General features: G+C 33.0%; 2 protein-coding genes across 4 annotated transcripts; both read left to right on the top strand.

Annotated features, from left to right (window-relative positions):
• Positions 1-7,724: 7,724 nt before the first annotated feature.
• LOC131627920 (putative disease resistance protein At3g14460) lies at positions 7,725-13,683 on the top strand. 2 transcript variants are annotated; one of them, XM_058898773.1, is made up of 5 exons: positions 7,725-11,694; positions 11,793-11,868; positions 11,971-12,524; positions 13,252-13,315; positions 13,392-13,683. In XM_058898773.1, the coding sequence occupies exon 1, from the start codon at positions 7,888-7,890 to the stop codon at positions 11,593-11,595; it is 3,708 nt and encodes a 1,235-aa protein (XP_058754756.1). In that variant the 5' UTR covers positions 7,725-7,887; the 3' UTR covers positions 11,596-11,694; positions 11,793-11,868; positions 11,971-12,524; positions 13,252-13,315; positions 13,392-13,683. The 2 variants fall into 2 exon arrangements, with proteins under 2 accessions (XP_058754756.1, XP_058754755.1); XM_058898772.1 differs by lacking the exons at positions 13,252-13,315; positions 13,392-13,683 and having other exon boundaries at positions 11,971-12,863.
• Positions 13,684-13,800: 117 nt separating this feature from the next.
• Positions 13,801-15,057, top strand: LOC131627921 (uncharacterized). Of its 2 annotated transcripts, XM_058898775.1 has the most exons (3): positions 13,801-13,996; positions 14,185-14,267; positions 14,372-15,057. In XM_058898775.1, exons 1-3 carry the CDS (start codon positions 13,960-13,962, stop codon positions 14,918-14,920), a joined length of 669 nt encoding a protein of 222 aa, XP_058754758.1. In that variant the 5' UTR covers positions 13,801-13,959; the 3' UTR covers positions 14,921-15,057. The 2 variants fall into 2 exon arrangements, with proteins under 2 accessions (XP_058754758.1, XP_058754757.1); XM_058898774.1 differs by lacking the exon at positions 13,801-13,996 and having other exon boundaries at positions 14,004-14,263.
• The last annotated feature ends 5,543 nt before the right edge of the window (positions 15,058-20,600 follow it).

Below are 20,600 nucleotides of genomic sequence, written 5' to 3'. Positions count from 1 at the left end.
TCTCTTCGATTGTCCCTGATATCCTTATCAAATTACAGCACTTCTATGCTTCCACCATTCCGGGACGCAACACTGTCACACAGAATACTCAATCACGCAGCAACCTTAGTTCATTTAGGTTTAAAAATGGTTTACTTCTCTACAGAGACAAAATTTTCATACCTGACGAATTGGGTTTTCGCTACTCTATTCTGCATGAGTATCACGCCACGCCTTCAGCAGGTCACTCGGGTGCAAAGGCTACAGTCGCTCGCGTATCCAACTCCTTCGCTTGGCCTGCTCTCTACCTCAAAGTAAAAGACTTTGTCAAACGTTGCTCCACCTGCCAACATAACAAATATCTGACTCAGAAAAAGAAAGGACTCTTACAACCTCTACTTGTTCCTAATAACATTTGGGAAGAACTTACCATGGATTTCATAACACACCTCCCGAATTCTTTTGGACACACTGTAATTTGGGTGATCTACGATCGACTCACCAAGTATGTGCATTTTCTGGCGCTACCAACCAGCTTTATAGCTAAGGATCTAGCATCTCGTTACATGGTGGAAATTTTTCGTTTACATTTTCTGGAGTCGATTATTTCTGACAGGGACCCTCTGTTTTTGAGTACTTTCTGGAAATCCTTATTCAAAGCTCAGGGAACTACACTAAAATACAGCACTTCTTATCACCCAGAAATTGACGGACAAACTGAAGTCGTAAATAGGTCAGTAGAAACATACCTTCGTTGTTTTATGGGTGACCATCTGAAACAGTGGTACAAGTTTCTTTACCTAGCCGAGTTTTGGTACAACACTTCCTATCACTAAGCCATAAACATGCCTCCATTCAAAGCTCTGTATGGTCGAGATCCACCCAATCTCACAAATTTTCTCACTGATTCCTCACGCCTGGACCCCCTCGGGTTCTCCTTGCAACAACACACAGATCTTCTTGTCAAACTTAAGATGAACTTACAAAAAAGTAGACAAGCAATGGAGAAACAAGCTAATAAAACAAGAATGGCTTACAGTTTTCAGGCCGGTGATTCAGTACTCCTTAAGCTCCAACCTTATCGTCAAACCACTGTTCAAAAGAGATCATCAGAAAAACTATCAAAACGTTTTTTTGGACCCTTTAAAGTCATTAAGCGAGTTGAATAAGTAGCTTATTTGTTAGACTTACCATCATCGTCACGTATCCACCCGGTGGTGCATGTAACTTTGTTGCGCCCATACTTTGGCTCGGATCCAGATTCAGACTTTCGTCCCCTCCCTCTCAACAGGCCATTAGACTTTTGGGATCCCATCTTAGAGGAGGCGGATCTGACCACGATATCTCCCTCCTTGCGCGGACCTGCAAAAGAGTTAACTAATAATCACGCTGCTGTTTCACAAAACCCAAACATAGCCACAATAGATCTGGTTCCTAACTCACCTTCAGGCCAAGGAAGTAAATCGCAGAACAATCAGGACATTAGACTTGGAGTTAGTATGAAGAAGGATCAGGGTATGGTGACTCTTTCTAAATGTTTACAAACGGAGGGAGAAGGAAGAAAGAAAGACAAAGTAAGAGAGAAGTGGGTGGTCTCACCGAAGGAAGCTTTCTATGGGGATAAGGTACTTTCAAATGCTGATACTAGTAACATTAAGTCTTTGGCTTCACGTGACCATCAAGTACACCCAGCGGTCCACTCTCCTGCTGCCACCTGTCCCACGCGTGCCACACATGTGAAGAGCCCCCAACGTCTTTCTGCGACAGTCCCATGTGCTTCCCATACCAACGCATTGACCGAGGCTACCTTTTCTGACTCCAGCCCCTCCGCGTCCCAAGGCACCAGCTGGCATCATCATAAAGATTTTCCCTCATCCTTATCTCCTTCTACTCAATCTGCTCCACTCATTCAAATTTCCCTACTTTCCAATCCGAATACAGCTGTATCCAACTATCCACAAAGTGCAACAATTTCTATTCCGGGCCCCTCAGGTTACAGTTGCGGCCCAAATGGTTTTTCACCCCATGTCCACTCACCTATGAACCTTGAGGACAAGGTTCTTAATGGGCCAATGAGTATTGTTAAGAAACATGATAGGCCCATTAGAAATAAGATCCAATCAGTTTTACTTAAAGACTTCTATTTGGAATAGGAGTGCTATTAGTAGTTCTTTTAATTGAGATGTTTATTTATTTCAATTAAGTGGCTCATGGCCCATTAAGCTCTATTTACCCTAGCTATATATTGTAATCTCTTTTGGAGGCTGAATTAAGAAGAAAGTTGTTTTATCATTTTTATCTCTTATGCATGTTAGATATAGTGATTCCTTAGTATAGTCTATCACACCCATTCTTACAATTTTCAGAGAAAATAAAGCCCACCAAGATCATCAATGTAAAAAAAAAAACTAAGCAAAACACTATAAAACATTAAGAGCAAGCTAATTGATAAAGGGTATTATAAAAATCCCTTTAAATTAATTTTTTCGTAGCACTTACTAGAGCCATAGATAATTCCCTTAACATCCTTCAGAAAACCTACCAACCATGTTTTTTTTCAAAGCATAAACCCTAATGACCTGCAAAACACAATGATACAGCAATAAAACGGCAAAATCATGGCCACAAACAAAACCTTTTCTTATTCAATTTAATTCATTTTCTATACATGCATGAGAAAATCTTCAATTGGTAACAAATGAGTTCCTAGAATACAAACAATAGACCAGTTTCATATACACCTATATGGTTTAAACCAAAATGTTATTAAAAAAAAGATAAGATTTAACGAAAACCGGATCATGATTTTTTTTTTTACCTTGAGCATAAAGGAGACATGAGGAGAATGATGATACCTTTGTTTAAGTATTTTTTATGTTGTTGTCGATGGTAGCAACCACCGTTAAAAGCAGTGGCGGAGCCAGGGGATGATAGGGGAAGGCCATGGCCACCCCATTACTTTTCAGAAACAATTTATATATTAAAAAAGGCTAGCATGAAAATAACTTGTATTTGATATAAATGACATTATGTTTATAGGGGACGACTCACGTGAGAACACTTGGTTATTATGAGAAATAAGAACAATGAATCACAACCATTAAATTTTGATTTTTAATTTTAATGGATTCGATTTGTTTCTCTTTCTATGATCCTCAATATTTTTAATTTATACAATATTCATCAAAACTTAATTATACTTATATTTTAAGAAACTAAATATTTGACTTGCTATCTTCTAAAAAATAATGAAAACCGATTAAAAGTAATTTGGTAGATGCTATGTTTTATCTTAAAATTAATATTTAAATATATATTATCATACTATCAAAAATTTTAAAATAATTATTTAATAATCTAAAAAATATGAACTTCCTATAAAATTATTAATTTATATTTTTTATATAAAAAATAACAATCAATATTACTTATGTAGTAATAAAAACATAAAATAACCATAGCCGCTAAAATAATTATAAGTTAATTATTAAATAAAAATATTATTTATAAAATTCTTTTTCATTTGCTTATCATTATTTTCAAAAGACAGTAATTCATATAAATAAATATAAATATTAATTAATATAATATTACTTTGGAACATGCTTAATATTAATATTTATTTATATGAATGGATTTTTTTATAAAAATACAAAATGTATAGTTTTAAATAATACATACAATTAATTATTAATATTTTAATATATTTATTTAACTTTTGCATGTCTAATTATGAAATTTTAATTTTTTTGGATAATTAGTTTTTAATTACTATTAAATACTAAATATTTGAATTATGTATTAAATATTTAATATATATTATTAACTTGACTATCATCAATATAATTATTTTTAATTTTTTATTAGTAAGATAATAAAAATTTATATATTAATTATTATATGAAAAATATCATCTATAAAGTTATTTTTAAATGTTTATCATTATTTTCAAAAGGAAAAATCAAATATTTTGTTTCTTAAAATATAAGGTGAATTATTTATCTATAAATTAAAAATATTGAAGAACATAGAAAGAGAAACCAATCCAATCCATTAAAATCAAAAATTAAAATTTAATGGTTGTGATTCATTGTTCTCATTTCTCATAATAACCAAGTGTTCTCACTTGAGTCGTCCCATATATATATATATATATATATATATATATATATATATATATATATATATATATATATATATATATATATATATATATATATATATATATATATATATATATATATATATATATATATATGGGGAGGGATCAAATTACACCCGAAGAGTTACACCACGAGTTACACTCGTTCAATAACTACATCTCGAATTAATATTTTTTAAATTTAACCGTTGGATTGAAACACAATATCATATAGATCATACCTATAAAATTTGAGCTTAATCTATAATGATTTACTATGTCATTGAATTACATCAAAATTAACGTTATATGAAAGCTCATTTTAACGTTAATATTTGGATATCTTGATGATATAGTAAATCATTACAGATTAAGCTCAAACTTTATAGGTATGATCTATATGATATTATGTTTCAATCCAACGGTTGAATTTAAAAAATATTAATTCAAAATGTGGTTATTGAACGAGTGTAACTCGTGGTGTAACTCTTCGGGTGTAATTTGATCCCTCCTATATATATATATATATATATATATATATATATATATATATATATATATATATATATATATATATATATATATATATATATATATATATATATATATATATATATATATATATCAAGTGAGAGCATTTTTAAAAGAGAGATGAGTGGAAGAAATATCAATCATTGGTATTTAATAATTTTATAAAGTGAAAAATTAATTAAACCTAATTTAATAAGTGAACTTTACTAGTATATTCTACTAATTTATTAATTGTATCAATTTTTCTTATAAAAAAATATTTGAGTATTTCAAAATGATAATAAAAATTACAAAATTATTTCTTTCAAGTATTGATTTATTCATCACTATTATTAACATAAATGGTAAGATATTAATTTGAAAATGATATAAGTAATATTAATTTTACAAATTAGTATTATATTAAGAATAAAAAATAATTTAATTTTGAAAAAACTTTTTCTATTAATAAATCAGTACTCTTTCGAGGATAAGGAATAATATTTTTACACCTACTTTCTAGCATTTTTAATATCGAATCACTTTTCACATTCACAATTCTCATCAATTACATTTATTTTTTCTCTCGTATCGCACTTGCGCCACTGTTATCTATATTTTTATATTATTTATTTGTTTGCATTTTTAACTTTAAAACTTTTATTTTGATTAAAGTGTAAATTTTTAATATTAAAGTTTTATTTTAGGGTTAAAATTATACATATTCTGTTTTAAAAATTGTTAGTTTCATCAGTTCTATTATATTAGACAAACGAAATATAATATATATATATATATATATATATATATATATATATATATATATATATATATATATATATATATATATATATATATATATATATATATATATATATTATTTTTTTAATATTTAATTATAATTTAAATATTTTGTATAAAAAAATTAAATTTTTTTATAATTTTTATTTTATTTTGTCGACCCTCCCAACTTTTTTGTCCTGGTTCTGCCACTGGTTAAAAGAATCGATTCTCACATGATACAATCTGAATTTAAAGAAGTGATGAAAAAGACAAACTCCAAATAAAGAGTAACTCTTGTTCTCATGTTACTTCTGATTTTGAATGATCAACTATAAAAACCACAATGTTATTAAACCATTGAAAATAAACTAAAATGAATTAAGTAAAAATACAATTAAGTAGAAGTTTGACTTAACTAGTAAGTGTCTTTGATAAAGCTGGAATACTATTAATGGTGGTTTAAGTAAAGAAATGATACATTATAGTCGAAAATGGCGTTGGCAATCTCACGATTTTCAATAGAGTTTATGATGTAGTCCTTGACCGACTTGCTTCTCCTCACCTTGTTGATTTGATCCGAGAGAAGAAAAATGATGGCGGACGCGGGGCAGACCAGGGGCGGAATTAGAGGGGTATAAGGTATTTCCTGGAATACCCTTCATTTTTAAATTTTTTACCAATATATCATCCCTTCTTCTAACCCTTTATTTTACTACACGTTGTTACTTTAGGTTTAATAGAACAACAATACTCCCACTTTTAGTCGAAGTAGCAGGTGCATCAACATATCTCTCCCTCTAAGTTTCTGTATGTTTGATTTTTCAATTTTTCAATTCAACTTAGTTGAATTCATTGAAACTGTGTGATAATGGTGGTGTCATTTGCAATTTCAAATTCAACTCAATTGAATCAATTGAAACTTTGTGCAATTTTGTGATTGATTCGTGAAGAAAATTATGTAAATAACAACTTCCATAGTTGATTCTTTTTATCTATAGTGGAAATTCTTTATATTGAATCCAAAGTCCAAACCTTGTATGCTCTAAGTTTGTTTCATGTTTTACTGTAAAATTTTTACATGTACGATGATGACAAATTTATTATATTTTAACTTGTAATTATAATTGTATGTTTGGAATGTTATATTTTATCCAGCCGCCGGCAGCCGCGCACAAGGCTGTCTCAAGTTTTAGGAGGTCCTGTGTAGATTTGTCACAGTTTAACCATAAGAAACTAATAGAGGCCCCATGTACTCATGATTTAATTTACCAGATAATTTATGAGGCTCTATTTAGCTATAATTTAATTCTAGAAAATTTGAGGCTCTGTGCGGTAGCTCGCTTTGCACGCCCTTGAAGACGGCCCTGGTCGCGCAAGCAAATTGTAACTTCTAATTATAATTGTAATTTGAAATTTTGAATTGTAAAATTAATTGGATTTTGATTGTGATTGTATAATGTTGCTCAAATACTTTACACCTGAACCGAGATTTCCATAGCCAAAGAAGCTTGCTCCTTCAAATGGGCATCCCGAAGAACCTTCTTCGGTTCCCTCTTCAAATTATGTACAACCAGAACCTCATTCTTCATATAAGGTGTTTAAAAAAGGGGCTTATTTGGAGACTGATCTTGGAAAAAGAAGTCAAATTCTTGAGTATCATCCAAATGATCAAAATGAGGTAAGAAGAGCTTACCTTGTGAATGGGCCATGTAAAATTCAATTAACTGAATATGAATCCATAAATATTGGAGGAAGGGAATATTCTTTTCAATATAGTTGGCATGAAGAGTATGATTGGCTAAGTGTTGAACGAGTATTCTCGAGGATGAAATATGTTAAGAATGAGTTGAGAAGTAGAATGGTTAATCCATGGCTAAATGATTATTTAGTGACATTTGTGGAGAAATAAGTGTTTAATACCATTTATGATATGGATATCATTAAGCCTTTTCAAAAAATGAACAAGAGAAGAATGCATTTACGATTATTAAATCAAAATGTTTTTACCAATCGTTAGTTGGTCCAGTGGTGATTGGCGCTGGACTTGGTAGGGAGAACCAGATGGTTTGGCGCATACTCTAGGGGTCCTGCAAAACCTAGACATTTTAGTAAATTTTTTGAAAAACTTATTTTTTAATAATTTTTTTTAAACATTGTTATTTAAATTTTTGTTTCCACCTTTTAAAGTCTAAAATAATAAAATTTTATGAAAATATCTATGTCCGCGAAAATTTAAAAAAATATGATGAAACAAAGCGAGACCTTATAAAATGCGGGTCAATCGTTACGCCGCACATGTAGCTTCCTTTTGGCACCCCTACTAAAAACTCAAAAGACAAATCGGTGATTTACCGCTAATAAAATATTTTTACAAATGGCAAGAGCAACACAGTTCGCAGCACACTTTCTCAAAGAACGAATTGACTTGGTGCAAACTGCATCTACAATCAATCTCCTCATTTCCGATCGAATTTATGGCTGCCGCAGCTGTTGGTGAAGCTTTTCTTTCTGCTTTCATTGAAGTCGTCCTCGACAGGCTATCATCTCCTCAGCTTGTTGACTTGGTCCGTAGGAAGAAACTTGACGTCAATTTGGTTCAACGGTTGAAGAACACTCTTTATGCTGTTGAAGCCGTGCTTAACGATGCTGAACAGAAGCAGATTCATGACTCTTCTGTTAACAAATGGCTTGATGATCTCAAAGATGCTCTCTATCTTGCTGATGACATTCTCGACCACATCTCCACCAAAGCTGTTCTTTCCAACAACAACAACAAGCAGGTGAGTACTGTTAACTACTTCTCTCGCTTTTTCAACTTTGAAGAAAGGGATATGGTTCGTAAGCTGGAAGATATAGTTGCTAGGCTGGAATACATTCTCAAGTTCAAAGATATTCTCGGTCTTCAACATATTGCAACTCACCACTCATCATGGAGAACTCCATCAACCTCTTTAGAAGACAGATCTATCATTTTTGGTAGGGATCATGACAAACAGGCCATACTCAAATTGCTCTTACATGATGATGATAAGACTGGTGTGATTCCCATTGTTGGCATGGGTGGCCTTGGAAAAACAACTTTAGCCCAATTTGTGTACAACCATGATGATATAAAGAGCAAATTTGATGTTAAAGCTTGGGTTTGTGTTTCTGATGATTTCGATGTTTTGAAGGTTACAAAGTTCATCGCCGAGGAAGTGGGAAGTACTTGTAGCACAAATAGCTTGAATATCCTTCATCGAGATTTGAAGAAAAAGCTGACCGGGAAGAGGTTCTTGATTGTTTTGGATGATGTCTGGACCGAGGATGACGACTCTTGGAATTCTCTTATAAAGCCTCTTCAATATGGAAGTATAGGAAGTAAAATTCTTGTAACTACCCGTAGTGAAAAAGTTGCGTCTATGGTTCAAACTTTTCAACCTTACTCTCTTCACCAATTGTCTGATAAAGATTGTTTGTCAGTGTTTGCGAACAATGTGTGCCTTTCTCCAGATGACAATATGGATCTCCGAAAAATTGGCAAAGAGATTGTTAGAAAATGTAAGGGATTGCCTTTAGCAGCTCAGTCACTTGGGCGCTTGTTGCGAGAAAAACGTGACATCAGGGATTGGAATAGTATACTGAATAATAATATTTGGGAGAATAAGAGTAAGATCATTCCAGCATTGAGAATTAGTTATCATTATCTCCCTCCCTATTTAAAACGTTGCTTTGTATATTGTTCATTGTTTCCCAAAGATTATCAATTTGATAAACATAAATTAATCTTGTTGTGGATGGCGGAGGATCTTTTACATCCTTCAGGAAATAACAAGACTTTAGAAGAAGTTGGTTATGGATATTTTAATGATTTAGCTTCCAAATCATTTTTTCAACATTCTGGTTATGGGTATTTTGTAATGCATGATCTTGTGCATGATTTGGCAACATGGCTTGGTGGAGAATTCTATTTTAGAACAGAAGTACTTGGGAAAGATACGAAGATTGGTGCCAAGACTCGTCATCTGTCATTTTCCAAGTTCAGTGATCCTATCTCAGCAAACTTTGATGTTTTCCGCAGAATAAAGTCTCTGAGAACAATCTCGCCAATCTATTCATGGGATGATCCATTCAACCAAGAAAAGGTGTCATGCTTCATTTTGTCAAATATGAAGTACTTGAGAGTTTTGAAATTTGGCAACTTTGAAGGTCTGGATGCATTTCTTAATTCAATAGATGAACTAATCCATTTGCGTTATTTGGATCTCTCTTCCACGTCTATAAAGATGTTACCTGAGTCATTATGTAACCTGTATAATCTACAAACGTTAAAGTTGTACAATTGTAAAAGGCTAACAAGGCTTCCCAATGACATGCAAAATCTGGTAAATTTGCGCCATTTGGAAATTCGGGGAACTAATTTAAAAGAGATGCCTAGAGAAATGAGCAAATTGATCAATTTGCAACGATTGGGTTGCTTTGTCGTGGGAACGCAGGAAGCGAAAGGGATCAAAGAATTGGGAACACTTTCGAATCTTCACGGATCACTTTCTGTTAGGAAGTTAGAGAACGTGACCAACAGCTTTGAAGCATCACAGGCAAATATAATGGATAAAATGTACCTTAATAAATTATCGTTTGTATGGTCTAAAGATGCAAAGAACCATTTTCAAAGTTCACAAAGTGAGATGGATATACTTGGAAAGTTACAACCTTCCAAGAACCTGAAAATGCTAGATATTGATGGATACAGGGGCACACTATTTCCAGAATGGGTTGGACATCCTTCCTACCAAAATTTGACTGAGGTATCTCTGTATGGTTGTTTGAATTGTTGTATCCTTCCATCACTTGGACAATTATGCTCTCTCAAGGTCTTGACAATCAGTAAAATGAATATGCTGGAGACTATTGGAACTGAATATGACAATACCTTTTCAGGGACATACTTTCCTTCCCTTGAACGTCTGGAGTTTTTTAAGATGTCATTTTGGAAAGTGTGGCATCATCCTCATGAGTCAAATGTTTATTTTCCAGTATTGAAGTCTATTGTGATTAATGATTGTCCCAGATTACATGGGGATTTGCCATCTTATCTTCCTGCTTTGGACACAATTCGTATTGAAGGATGCAACCAGCTTGTTTCTTCTCTCCCAAGGGCTCCTGCCATCCGCAGATTATACATATTTGAAAGCAATAATATAGCCTTGAATGAGCTACCCCTTTCATTGGAAGAGTTAGATGTTAAAGGAAGTGAGGTGACAGAGTCTGTCTTTGAAGCCATTACCATCACCCCACCAATTTCTCTTAAAAAATTAGTCATCAGGGATTGTTCTTCTGCAATATCGTTTCCAAGAGATTGTTTACCCTTATCCTTAGAGAGTTTGTCCATCACAAATTCTAGTAATCTAGATTTCCCAAAGCCAAATCACGGGCATGAGTCACTTAAGTATCTCTTTATAGATAGAAGTTGTGATTCTCTCATAACCCTCCCGCTGGATACCCTTCCCAACCTCCATCATCTGCGTATCGGCAACTGTGAAAACATAGAAAGTCTTTCCGTTTCAAAGGTTCTTCAAAATCTCGATGCTATTAACATTAGTGACTGCCCCAAATTTGTATCATTCCCAGGAGAAGGACTGTCTGCACCCAACTTGTCATCATTGTATGTCTCCAACTGTGTCAATTTAAAATCACTGTCTTGTCACATAAATACTCTTCTCCCAAAGTTAGTTAGTATGTCTATATATGAATGTCCAAAATTGGAGATGTTTCCTGAAGGGGGTATGCCGCCTAGCTTTAGAACAATTTTGATTGCGAATTGCGAAAAATTATTGATGAGCACATCTCTAACTTCAATGGACATGCTTACCCATCTTTGCATTGATGGTCCATGTGATGGTGTCGAGTACTTTCCAAAGAAGGGTTATGTATTGCTGCCTCCCTCCCTTATATACCTGCATATATATAACCATTCAAGTTTGCACACGTTGGATTGCACGGGGCTTCTCCACCTCACTTCCCTGCAAGCATTAATAATTAGATTGTGTCCCAAGCTGGAGAATATAGTGGGAGAAAGGCTGCCTGCTTCTCTAATAGAACTTAATATCTTTGAATGTCCTTTGCTGAAAGGACAGTACCGCGTGAAATACCCGCAAATTTCCCACATCCCTCGCATTGTAGTTGACAACAAATGGATTTAGTAAGCGATGTTGGTTTGCAGTTTGTTGTACACGGTCATATGGACACTTCCATCAATTAAACTGCAGAATCAAAGCAAACATTTTATTTCTCATTTTCAGGTTATGATTATTCGAGCACGTTATCTTTGTTTTTTTTGGAAGAATGGATATAGTTTTCTAGTTTTAGAAATATCATTTCTTATGTTTTCCAAATACAGATATTGAAGCGACTTACTCCCATGTTGATTATGCTGGGAATATCAATCAATCATGGCTTTGGTTTGTACAATCAAAGTAAGTTAAAATTTCCTTCTAATGTAATATATAGTTCATACTTCGACTAAAAGGTCTCTAATTATTTATTCATTTTAAAATGGTGTACATCTTCAATTGCAGGATACATTACAGAAATGTTATGCTGCCGAGACTGTAAACGAAATTTGATCCTTCTAGAAGTTTCTGCTGCTATTATTACTCCGCATTTTGTTGACTTTGATTGGAGTTAACAATGAACTAGAATAGAGCGATGCTATGCTGATTTGATGCAGGAGCGGACTAATGGTGTAACAAGGAAATGAAATTTCAATTCTTACTGTCATCTAACTTCCGAAGCAGTCCCGCAAAGATTGATTGGAAAATCTTCAAATTAATATTTCTTAAAACTTAGGCATCAAAAGGCTGATTAGAGCATACTGCATACATCTGTACTGCTGAAGATGATCTATCACTAATTCCTTACCAGCACGAAGCCATGAATTAGCTTACTGTGTCATGGACTCATGATACGTGTTTCCCCAAAGGCTTGCCATCCGGATAAACTATCTGTGCTAATCACCGGAAACTGGGAATCTGCCAAGAAACAACTCAGCTGCATTTTGCCATTGACCCTACTTGTCAAAATTGTCCCTTCAACCTGTAAAATTGATTAAACAGTAAAAGTGTTTTGTAAGGTATTGCTTGGTTTCTGTTATTTACTGAATGAATTATAATGTTGGTGTAGGGGATCTTAGTAGCAGAAGTTTCTCGAACTAATTAGGCATCATTGATAACAACTTACAATTTTGAGTAATGGTTCTTGGCTTTGTTTATGCTAAATCTATTTCCATAAACATCATCATGTGTCCTTTTGATTCTTTAGTCCCTTATTTAGCATTGATTTTTACTTGGTATCTTTAATTGATTCTCCTATCAAATAATTAATGGCATATGACATCATATGAAATGCCATTTTTGGTGGAAACATCATATTTATACGTTCCGGTATCATTTAGGGAAAATGATGTGAGAGTCCCATTTGCGCTTTCCCACTTTTATAAGCAAAATTTCATTTTTCAAATTTATTGAATAATCAATGTATTTGGTATATATATATATATATATATATATATATATATATAAATATATATATATATATATATATATATATATATATATATATATATATATATATATATATATATATATATATATATATATATATATATATATATATATATATAAACCAGATATATCGGTTATTCAATGAACCTGAAATGTGGATTTTTATTTATTATAGTAAGTTACTCGAGGGAGTATATTAGTATTGGTTTGAATAACGATTATTAAATTAACCGACTAATTCTACGCCACAAGCTGTTAACAGCCGATTGTATTTTAAGGGAATGTATGTTTATGCAGGTTGACTATAGCCCAGATCCAGGATTATCTGAAAAGCCAGAGACATCTACTAATGTGATGCAAGGTTTGTTGGCATTGTTCTTTCGTAAATTAAAATCTACTTGTTTTCTTTATCAGCTATGAGTGATTGCTTAATTTAGGTATGCCGCTATCCTGAGATTGTTTGGCCCATCCTGTTATGTATCAACTGAAAACGGCAGGGACCTTGCTAACGCGTGCCCTTTTTGGGGGAATAAAAATAATGGCATCATGGAGTAGTGCAAAAATTTTCCTTTTATGATAAATAGGTCCATAGTTTTCTTTTGTATAGTCTGCCATGTTGGGACTTATTTCCTTGAGCTCAAGTGGGCACATCAGGACCACATTTCACATGTGAGGCCTGGGTCAGCATTTGTTTCAGTCGATACTTTATTCTGTGCTTACATTGTTCATAATCACCAGATAATGTATTAATTTTTTTTTCATTCTGCTTGGGTTTCTCTGATTTTTTTAATACATTATACAACATTGAGATTGGCTTATACCAATTAGATTCTAACAATTTAGAATACAAAACTTGTTTCTTGGTAGAAAAGCAACCCCCACTCTCAAGCAACTTCTTTGTTTGGTCAGTGATCTAGCTGTACAAATCAATAATGCCAATTGTACAAAACTAAATAAGGTGGCAATGTAATGCAAGTGGAAACTAAATTAAGAGTGTAAAGGTCAATGGCCAATCAAGTCAAGTTAAATGTTAATATGAATGGTGATCATGTACTCCACTTAGTTATTTGTTTTATAACCAAAATCTTGATCAATTAATCCTACTCCTCAATTAGAACTCCTAGGAAGGAATAAACCGAAAATGAAGTTTCATAAGGAGTATCTGGATTTGATTTTGGTCCCTTGTGGATTGCTAATCATGTTTGCTTATCACCTCTTTTTGCTTCACAGATATATCAACCGGCCTCACACCACGGTCATGGGATTTGAAAACAATGACAAAAGAGCATGGGTTGACAGAATTATGCAGGCAAGTAATAATCCTAATCATTCCTATAATTAATTTGAAAGTTTGAATCGGAAACCTCTTGTTTTCATTATTTTAAGGTTGTTTTTAAACTTTGTAATGAACGATCAGGCTGAAAAAAGGGATGTTAGCACAGCTCTATCTGTCATTCAATCCAACACATCAGCTGCAACATTCTTGGCCTCAGTTTCTTTGACTCTTTCTTCTCTAATTGGAGCTTGGATTTCCAGTAACTCCAATATTTTCTTCCAGAGTCAATTAATCTATGGTGACACAAGTGCAACCACAGTTTCCATTAAGTACATTTGCTTACTTACATGCTTTCTCCTTGCTTTTTCATGTTTTGTTCAATCAGCAAGACACTTTGTTCATGCAAACTATTTGGTAAGCATACCGGATAGTTTTGTTCCAATTAGTAGTGTCGAATTAGCAGTAATAAGAGGTGGTGATTTTTGGTCACTCGGTCTTCGAGCTCTCTATTTCGCACTAAACTTGCTTCTCTGGTTCTTCGGTCCGATACCTATGTTTATTTGCTCATTGGTTATGGTTATGGTTCTTCATTATCTTGACTCCAACTCGAGGCCACTGCATCTGCATCCTACTAGGTCTCAGGGTGGCAAGTTTCAGATGGCAAAGAACAATGGATTCAACGTTGTTTGATAATGAAGCGCGAATTCGGTGATATTGATGTATGAAAAATAATGTATCTTATTCTTCTCAATGATTATATGATTACATCAGAATATTCTCAACAAAGCAATAAAAATGAAAAATTAGAGTGGAAGGGTTGAATGACATGGAATATGTTTCTTAGAAGCAAAGATTTGTTCAACAACACACATATGGTTAATTACTTACGGCACAAGTTAATGTGTGTAGCCATCTTGCTTGCACTTAAACTCCTAAATAACACAACGTATGAGTCTCTAACATATTCCATAATTGATAGTGGAGATAACTTATAACCAATCTAAACAAGTGATTTGAAATTATGTGTCTTTTGTTTGTAATTTTTTTTAGAACTTCTGATAAGAGCTCTTTTGACAAGGTACCCTTTAAGAAATATATGATGAGAATAAAATAGCAAAGCTCAAAATACGTTTATATAAATATTTTATTACAAATAAACATAGGCCAAAATACCTTTTATATATTAAAAAAATAAGTTAAAATTTGAGTTTTTGCGATACATAATTTTAAAATTTGTTAAGAGTAAAATGAAAAATCATATGGAATCTATTTGGGATCCTCTTTTAAAAAAGACGAAGGTTAGATTGGAAGGTTGGACTGTAACACCCCATTTCTACCCGCAAATATATATAAATCAGAGTTTTTCAAAATTTCTAAATAAACAATGAGGCGTCACATAATCAAAACAAAACAAATCACCTCGTCGCATTAAGCGGATACATAGCACCTTTGAAATAGAATAACTTATTTTATTAAAACACAGCGGAATCACTTAAGAATGTATTCAATAAAATATCTTCAGTTAACTTAACATTTTGTCCAACCAAAATGAAACAATTAAATAGCAACATCAATAATAGTATAAATCGTTCCCCCCAGAGTGCTACGTATCAGAGCGACAACCGACTCGAGTAACGACAACTAAATCTTCATACTTGAATACCTGCACGTTGCCAATATAAAGGCAACGGCGAAACAAGAAAAAAAGGTGAGATATCAAATCATATAAGTGGGCATATGATAAATTGCATGCTAGGATTCAGACATATAAAATCATCACATCACAAGTATCAATAGCTACTATACACATCATACTTCTACAGTTCATTAATCTCACATACTTTTCATCACACAACAAGTCATAATCATGTAAATAGTATCATCTAATAAATTTCACATATTCAAGTAAGCACAAAATTCAATAGTATAATACTCAAAAGATTCAATACTATTATCCCAAATATATACACAATCCATCATTATCACATATTCACACGTTTAACCAATTATATATCAAAACATCACCAATTTCAATTATCACATCTCATGTACACATGACAATCACATAAATGCATATATTCAAACATCACTTAACCTCAATGTGACTCAATGCAAGACATGTGACTCTATGCATGTGGTACCCGATGTGGACCCAAAGTTCCACCGCTTCCGATTCATAACGAATCTAGCCACGCTTCAGATCCGGACAAGATCAAAGCCACCAAATGTAAACATATAGTTTACCGCTTTCCGAATTCACTCTAGAATCCAAGCCCCGCTTTTGTTTCAAAGCAAACCACATTTGTTTCAAGGCACACCATGACATGAATGCATGTACAATGTTGACAAACATATGCAATTAAGATCATCTCTACCATCTTAATATTTAGCATATCACAATAATTCAACTCGATGAATTATCCACCAATTGTACACAACATTCACAACACATACATATCATTCACATATAAAAGGCCAATTAATCAATTACGATTCACAAAATCCAATTAACACTAGTAACCATACTATCTCATGTTAATTCTCATTTTGCCAATTATATATGAACATACACATTTAAAATCAAGCAATTAATCATTAAAATTAATGATATCCAACTACCCACAGAGAATCAATATCAAAACAACATCATTGACATAATAATATATATTTCTCAACATACATATTCAAGTCAAAACACAATTACGGATAAATTCTCAAAATATCGTAATTTACCGACAAACCAAATAGTTAATCTAATTCCAAATTATATTCTAATCAATTAAACACATTGAAATTAATTCAACTATTAATTTAATCAACCAATTAATAATCACACTATATTAATTTAATTCACTTCTATTTCTACTCCATTTCCAATTTTCTAGTATTCTATTGCTCAAGACCATTTTTATTAAAAAGAATATCGCGCTAGCTTTCTAACGCCTCGAACGGAGACTCAAACGGAGTTACGGTTCAAAAGATATGAATTGTTAAAGTTCCAATGAAAAAAAAACAAACACCGACATTACACACTGACAACTCTAAACATGTCAGAATTACTCAAAACAAATAAAAGTATGACTCTTAATAATTCAAAACAACTCTAAAAACTTATTGTCAACTCTAACAACTCTATTGACAACTCTAACAACTTTATTGACAATTCTATTAAATTGTTATAATTTATTTATAAAGAATATTTAAATCAAACAAAATTTCGGTCAATTCGTAAAATATCACAATTTCGACAAAATAACACCATCACGTTAATCTAATAATTAAACTTAGCTACCACGTAAATTTTTATTAAATTTCGGACAACTAATTTTACCCCTTACTTCGGCTAAATCAAAACGGGATTGTTTTGCATTATATAATTTCTACTGTTTCTATTAAATTACTATTGTGTATTATAATTACTAAAATGTCATTATACTACCCCTAACATATAAATTTTCATGCAAAAGAATGTACCTCTGCTACTAATTCATATATTATATATCCTATGAGGTTATAGATTCGAAACTAGGTCCAAATTAAATGTGTCTACATGCTTTTGACATCTTGTAGTAAGACTAATATCAAGAGGCCAAGTTATGTCCGATACTGAGTTATCCATAGGCCTATGTTTACTGTCACCACCACCGGCCACTCACACACTATTTGATTCTCTACTACACTAAAATTTAATATTTAAATTGCAATCTCCAAAGTGTAGTTTGTTAATATTTATGACAACTAAAATTTAAGAAATCGTATAAGATACTGATGTAATCTCCAAACTTACACAAAATAATTATTTCCAAGAACATGTGGTGTTAACAAGACATGAACATTCTAGTAAAATAATTTAAATTAACAAATGCGAAAATTTCCAAATTATATGACAATAAACCAAGAAAAGGGGAAAGGATTCCAGCCCAAATATCATGAAACTCCCCTTCTCCAATTTTGCACAGGGAGGTAAAAGAATAGAAATCATCATGGTTTTAAAGATTCAAACTGTGGAATGGAAACAGTATCCAAGTTAAAAAAGGGGCGGCCATCTCAAATATTTCAATTTCGTTTCTAGATTTTTTTTTAGACAGTTTCAACATAAAATCCATTTTACCCATAGAGATTTAAGAACACAACATTCAAACAATTTCACAGCAAAATTACTTCAAACAATCAATTAACACAAGCAATAGCAACAACCTAAATCCCTAATCCCCAACATACAAGGTTTCATAAACCCCATTATAGGAAAAGAACCCCACCCTTACCTTATCAATGGAAACAACACAATGGGTCTCCAATTGCATCTTCAATTTGACACCATGGATAAAATCTCTAAGCTTGTTCTTCTCCTTCAAAACTTGCCTCTTTCTCCTCTATTATTGTTTCTTCATTATGACAACTCTCCTATTCTAAATCTCTAAAACCCTAATATAAAACTAATTGGGCTTAGAGTTTAAACTTTCTCTTTATTTAATATTTCTCCAAAATCAATTTAGGCCCAATAAGAGATATAACTCAAATAATCAATTATATCACTTATAATAATAATTCCTTCAATATAATAATTCTGACTCATAAATAATATTATTCTTAATATTATTTTCCGACTATCCGACTTTAATTTAATAATTCCAAATATGCCCTTAAAATAATATCGGCCATCCAAATTCCACTAAATCCATATTTAAATCCTTCAATAATTTAATTAAACAATTTAATTAAATTCGGGGTGTTACATGGACTAATCGCTACTTGAATTTAGGAGGTAGGATTACTCTTTTGAAGTCGGTTCTTAGTTCCCTCTCCAATTTCACCATGTCGTTTTATAAAATGCCGTTGAAGGTGGTGAAGAAATGTAATAGCATGCAAAGTAAATTCCTTTGGGGAGGGGTAGAGGAGAAAAGAAGGATACATTGGGTTCGATGGAAAGACGTTTGTCTTCCCATGGAGAAAGGTGGGTTAGGTGTTAAGGATATAGCTTTGTTTAATATTTCTCTTCTTAACAAGTGGAGGTGGCGTATTTTTCAAGGTCAAAGTTCTCTTTGGCTTGAAGTCTTAAAAGCCCGATATGGTGATTTAGCGTCCTCTTTGTTGATTAATAATAAGGTTAGTAATTCTCCCTCCCTTATCCGTGGTGTCTCTTCATCTTTTTCTTCGATTTGGTGGAGAGATTTGGTTAAGATTAGTTCTTCTTTCCATGTGGATCCTATGGTGGAAAAGGTTAAATTTAATATTCACAACGGGTTCCACGCACCATTTTGGGAAACTTTGTGGTTGGAGGGATTCCTTTGAAAGAGGAGTTCCCGAATTTGTATTTATACTCTAGTTTGAAAGGTGTTTCGGTGGCGGAAATTGGGGGGTGGAAGGAAGGCACGTGGTGTTGGGGTGATTTTGGCTTAAATTTGGAGGGTACTTTTTTAGAGGCGGATTTGTTGAAGTTGAAGAGTCGGGTGAATGCTTTTACCGGGTGGAGACACGGTTCGGATTCGGTTTGTTGGACCGAAGGACCGTCGATGGAATTCTCGGTAGCTTCTTGTTATAATTTTTACTTGAATCTCCATATTCCGTTCGGACCACCTAACATTCATGATGGTGTTTTTGGCATTTTGTGGAAAATGGAGGTTCCGTACAAAATCAAGGCATTTGGATGGAGACTTTTCTAGATAGGCTCCCAACGGTTGACAGTTTGGTGTATAGAGGTATGACTTTCTCCATTGATAATTCTAAATGTGTTTTGTGTGGTATTGTTCCGGAAGATAGGAACCATTTCTTTTTTGGTTGTTTGGTGGGTACAAAGATTTGGAGTGACATAGCTTTTTGGATTGGTAAAGGAGGAATTTTGAAAAAGGAGTGTATACCGCATTTTATGGAGTGGCACTCTTTCTTCCGTTCTCGTAAGATTATAGATAGTAAATTGGACGTGGTGTGGCTAGCAACCGTTTGGTCTTTTGGCTACTTAGGAATGGTGTACGTTTTCGGAAGGAAGCTTAGAGCATTAACAATACCGTTTGGAACATCAAGTTCTTGGTTTGGAAATGGTCTTTTTGTGGAAAGATTTCTCATCCCAATTATTCTTTTTACGATTTTAGTAAGGATCCGCTCTTCTTTCTTTCGTAAGGGTAATTGGTGTGTAATTTTTCTTTTTGTCGGGCTTTCCCGCTTCTCCTTTGTAATCGGGTTAGAGAACCCTTAGTTCTCCGTTTAATATAATTTCTTGATTACAAAAAAAAAAAATATGTTTTACGTGGTATGAATTATAGCTAATGGGTTTAGGAAAGAATTTTTAAAAGGGAATTGTTCAATACATCCTATGAGTTATTCACGCACACTAGTGGAAAATTTAAAAATAACCTTAAATTCTAAATATAAA

The sequence above is a fragment of the Vicia villosa genome, unplaced genomic scaffold (genome assembly GCF_029867415.1).
Source record: "Vicia villosa cultivar HV-30 ecotype Madison, WI unplaced genomic scaffold, Vvil1.0 ctg.000415F_1_1, whole genome shotgun sequence".
Taxonomy (NCBI): domain Eukaryota; kingdom Viridiplantae; phylum Streptophyta; class Magnoliopsida; order Fabales; family Fabaceae; genus Vicia; species Vicia villosa.
Note: the sequence above shows the minus strand (reverse complement) of the source record. Positions and strands in the feature narration are given on the sequence as shown.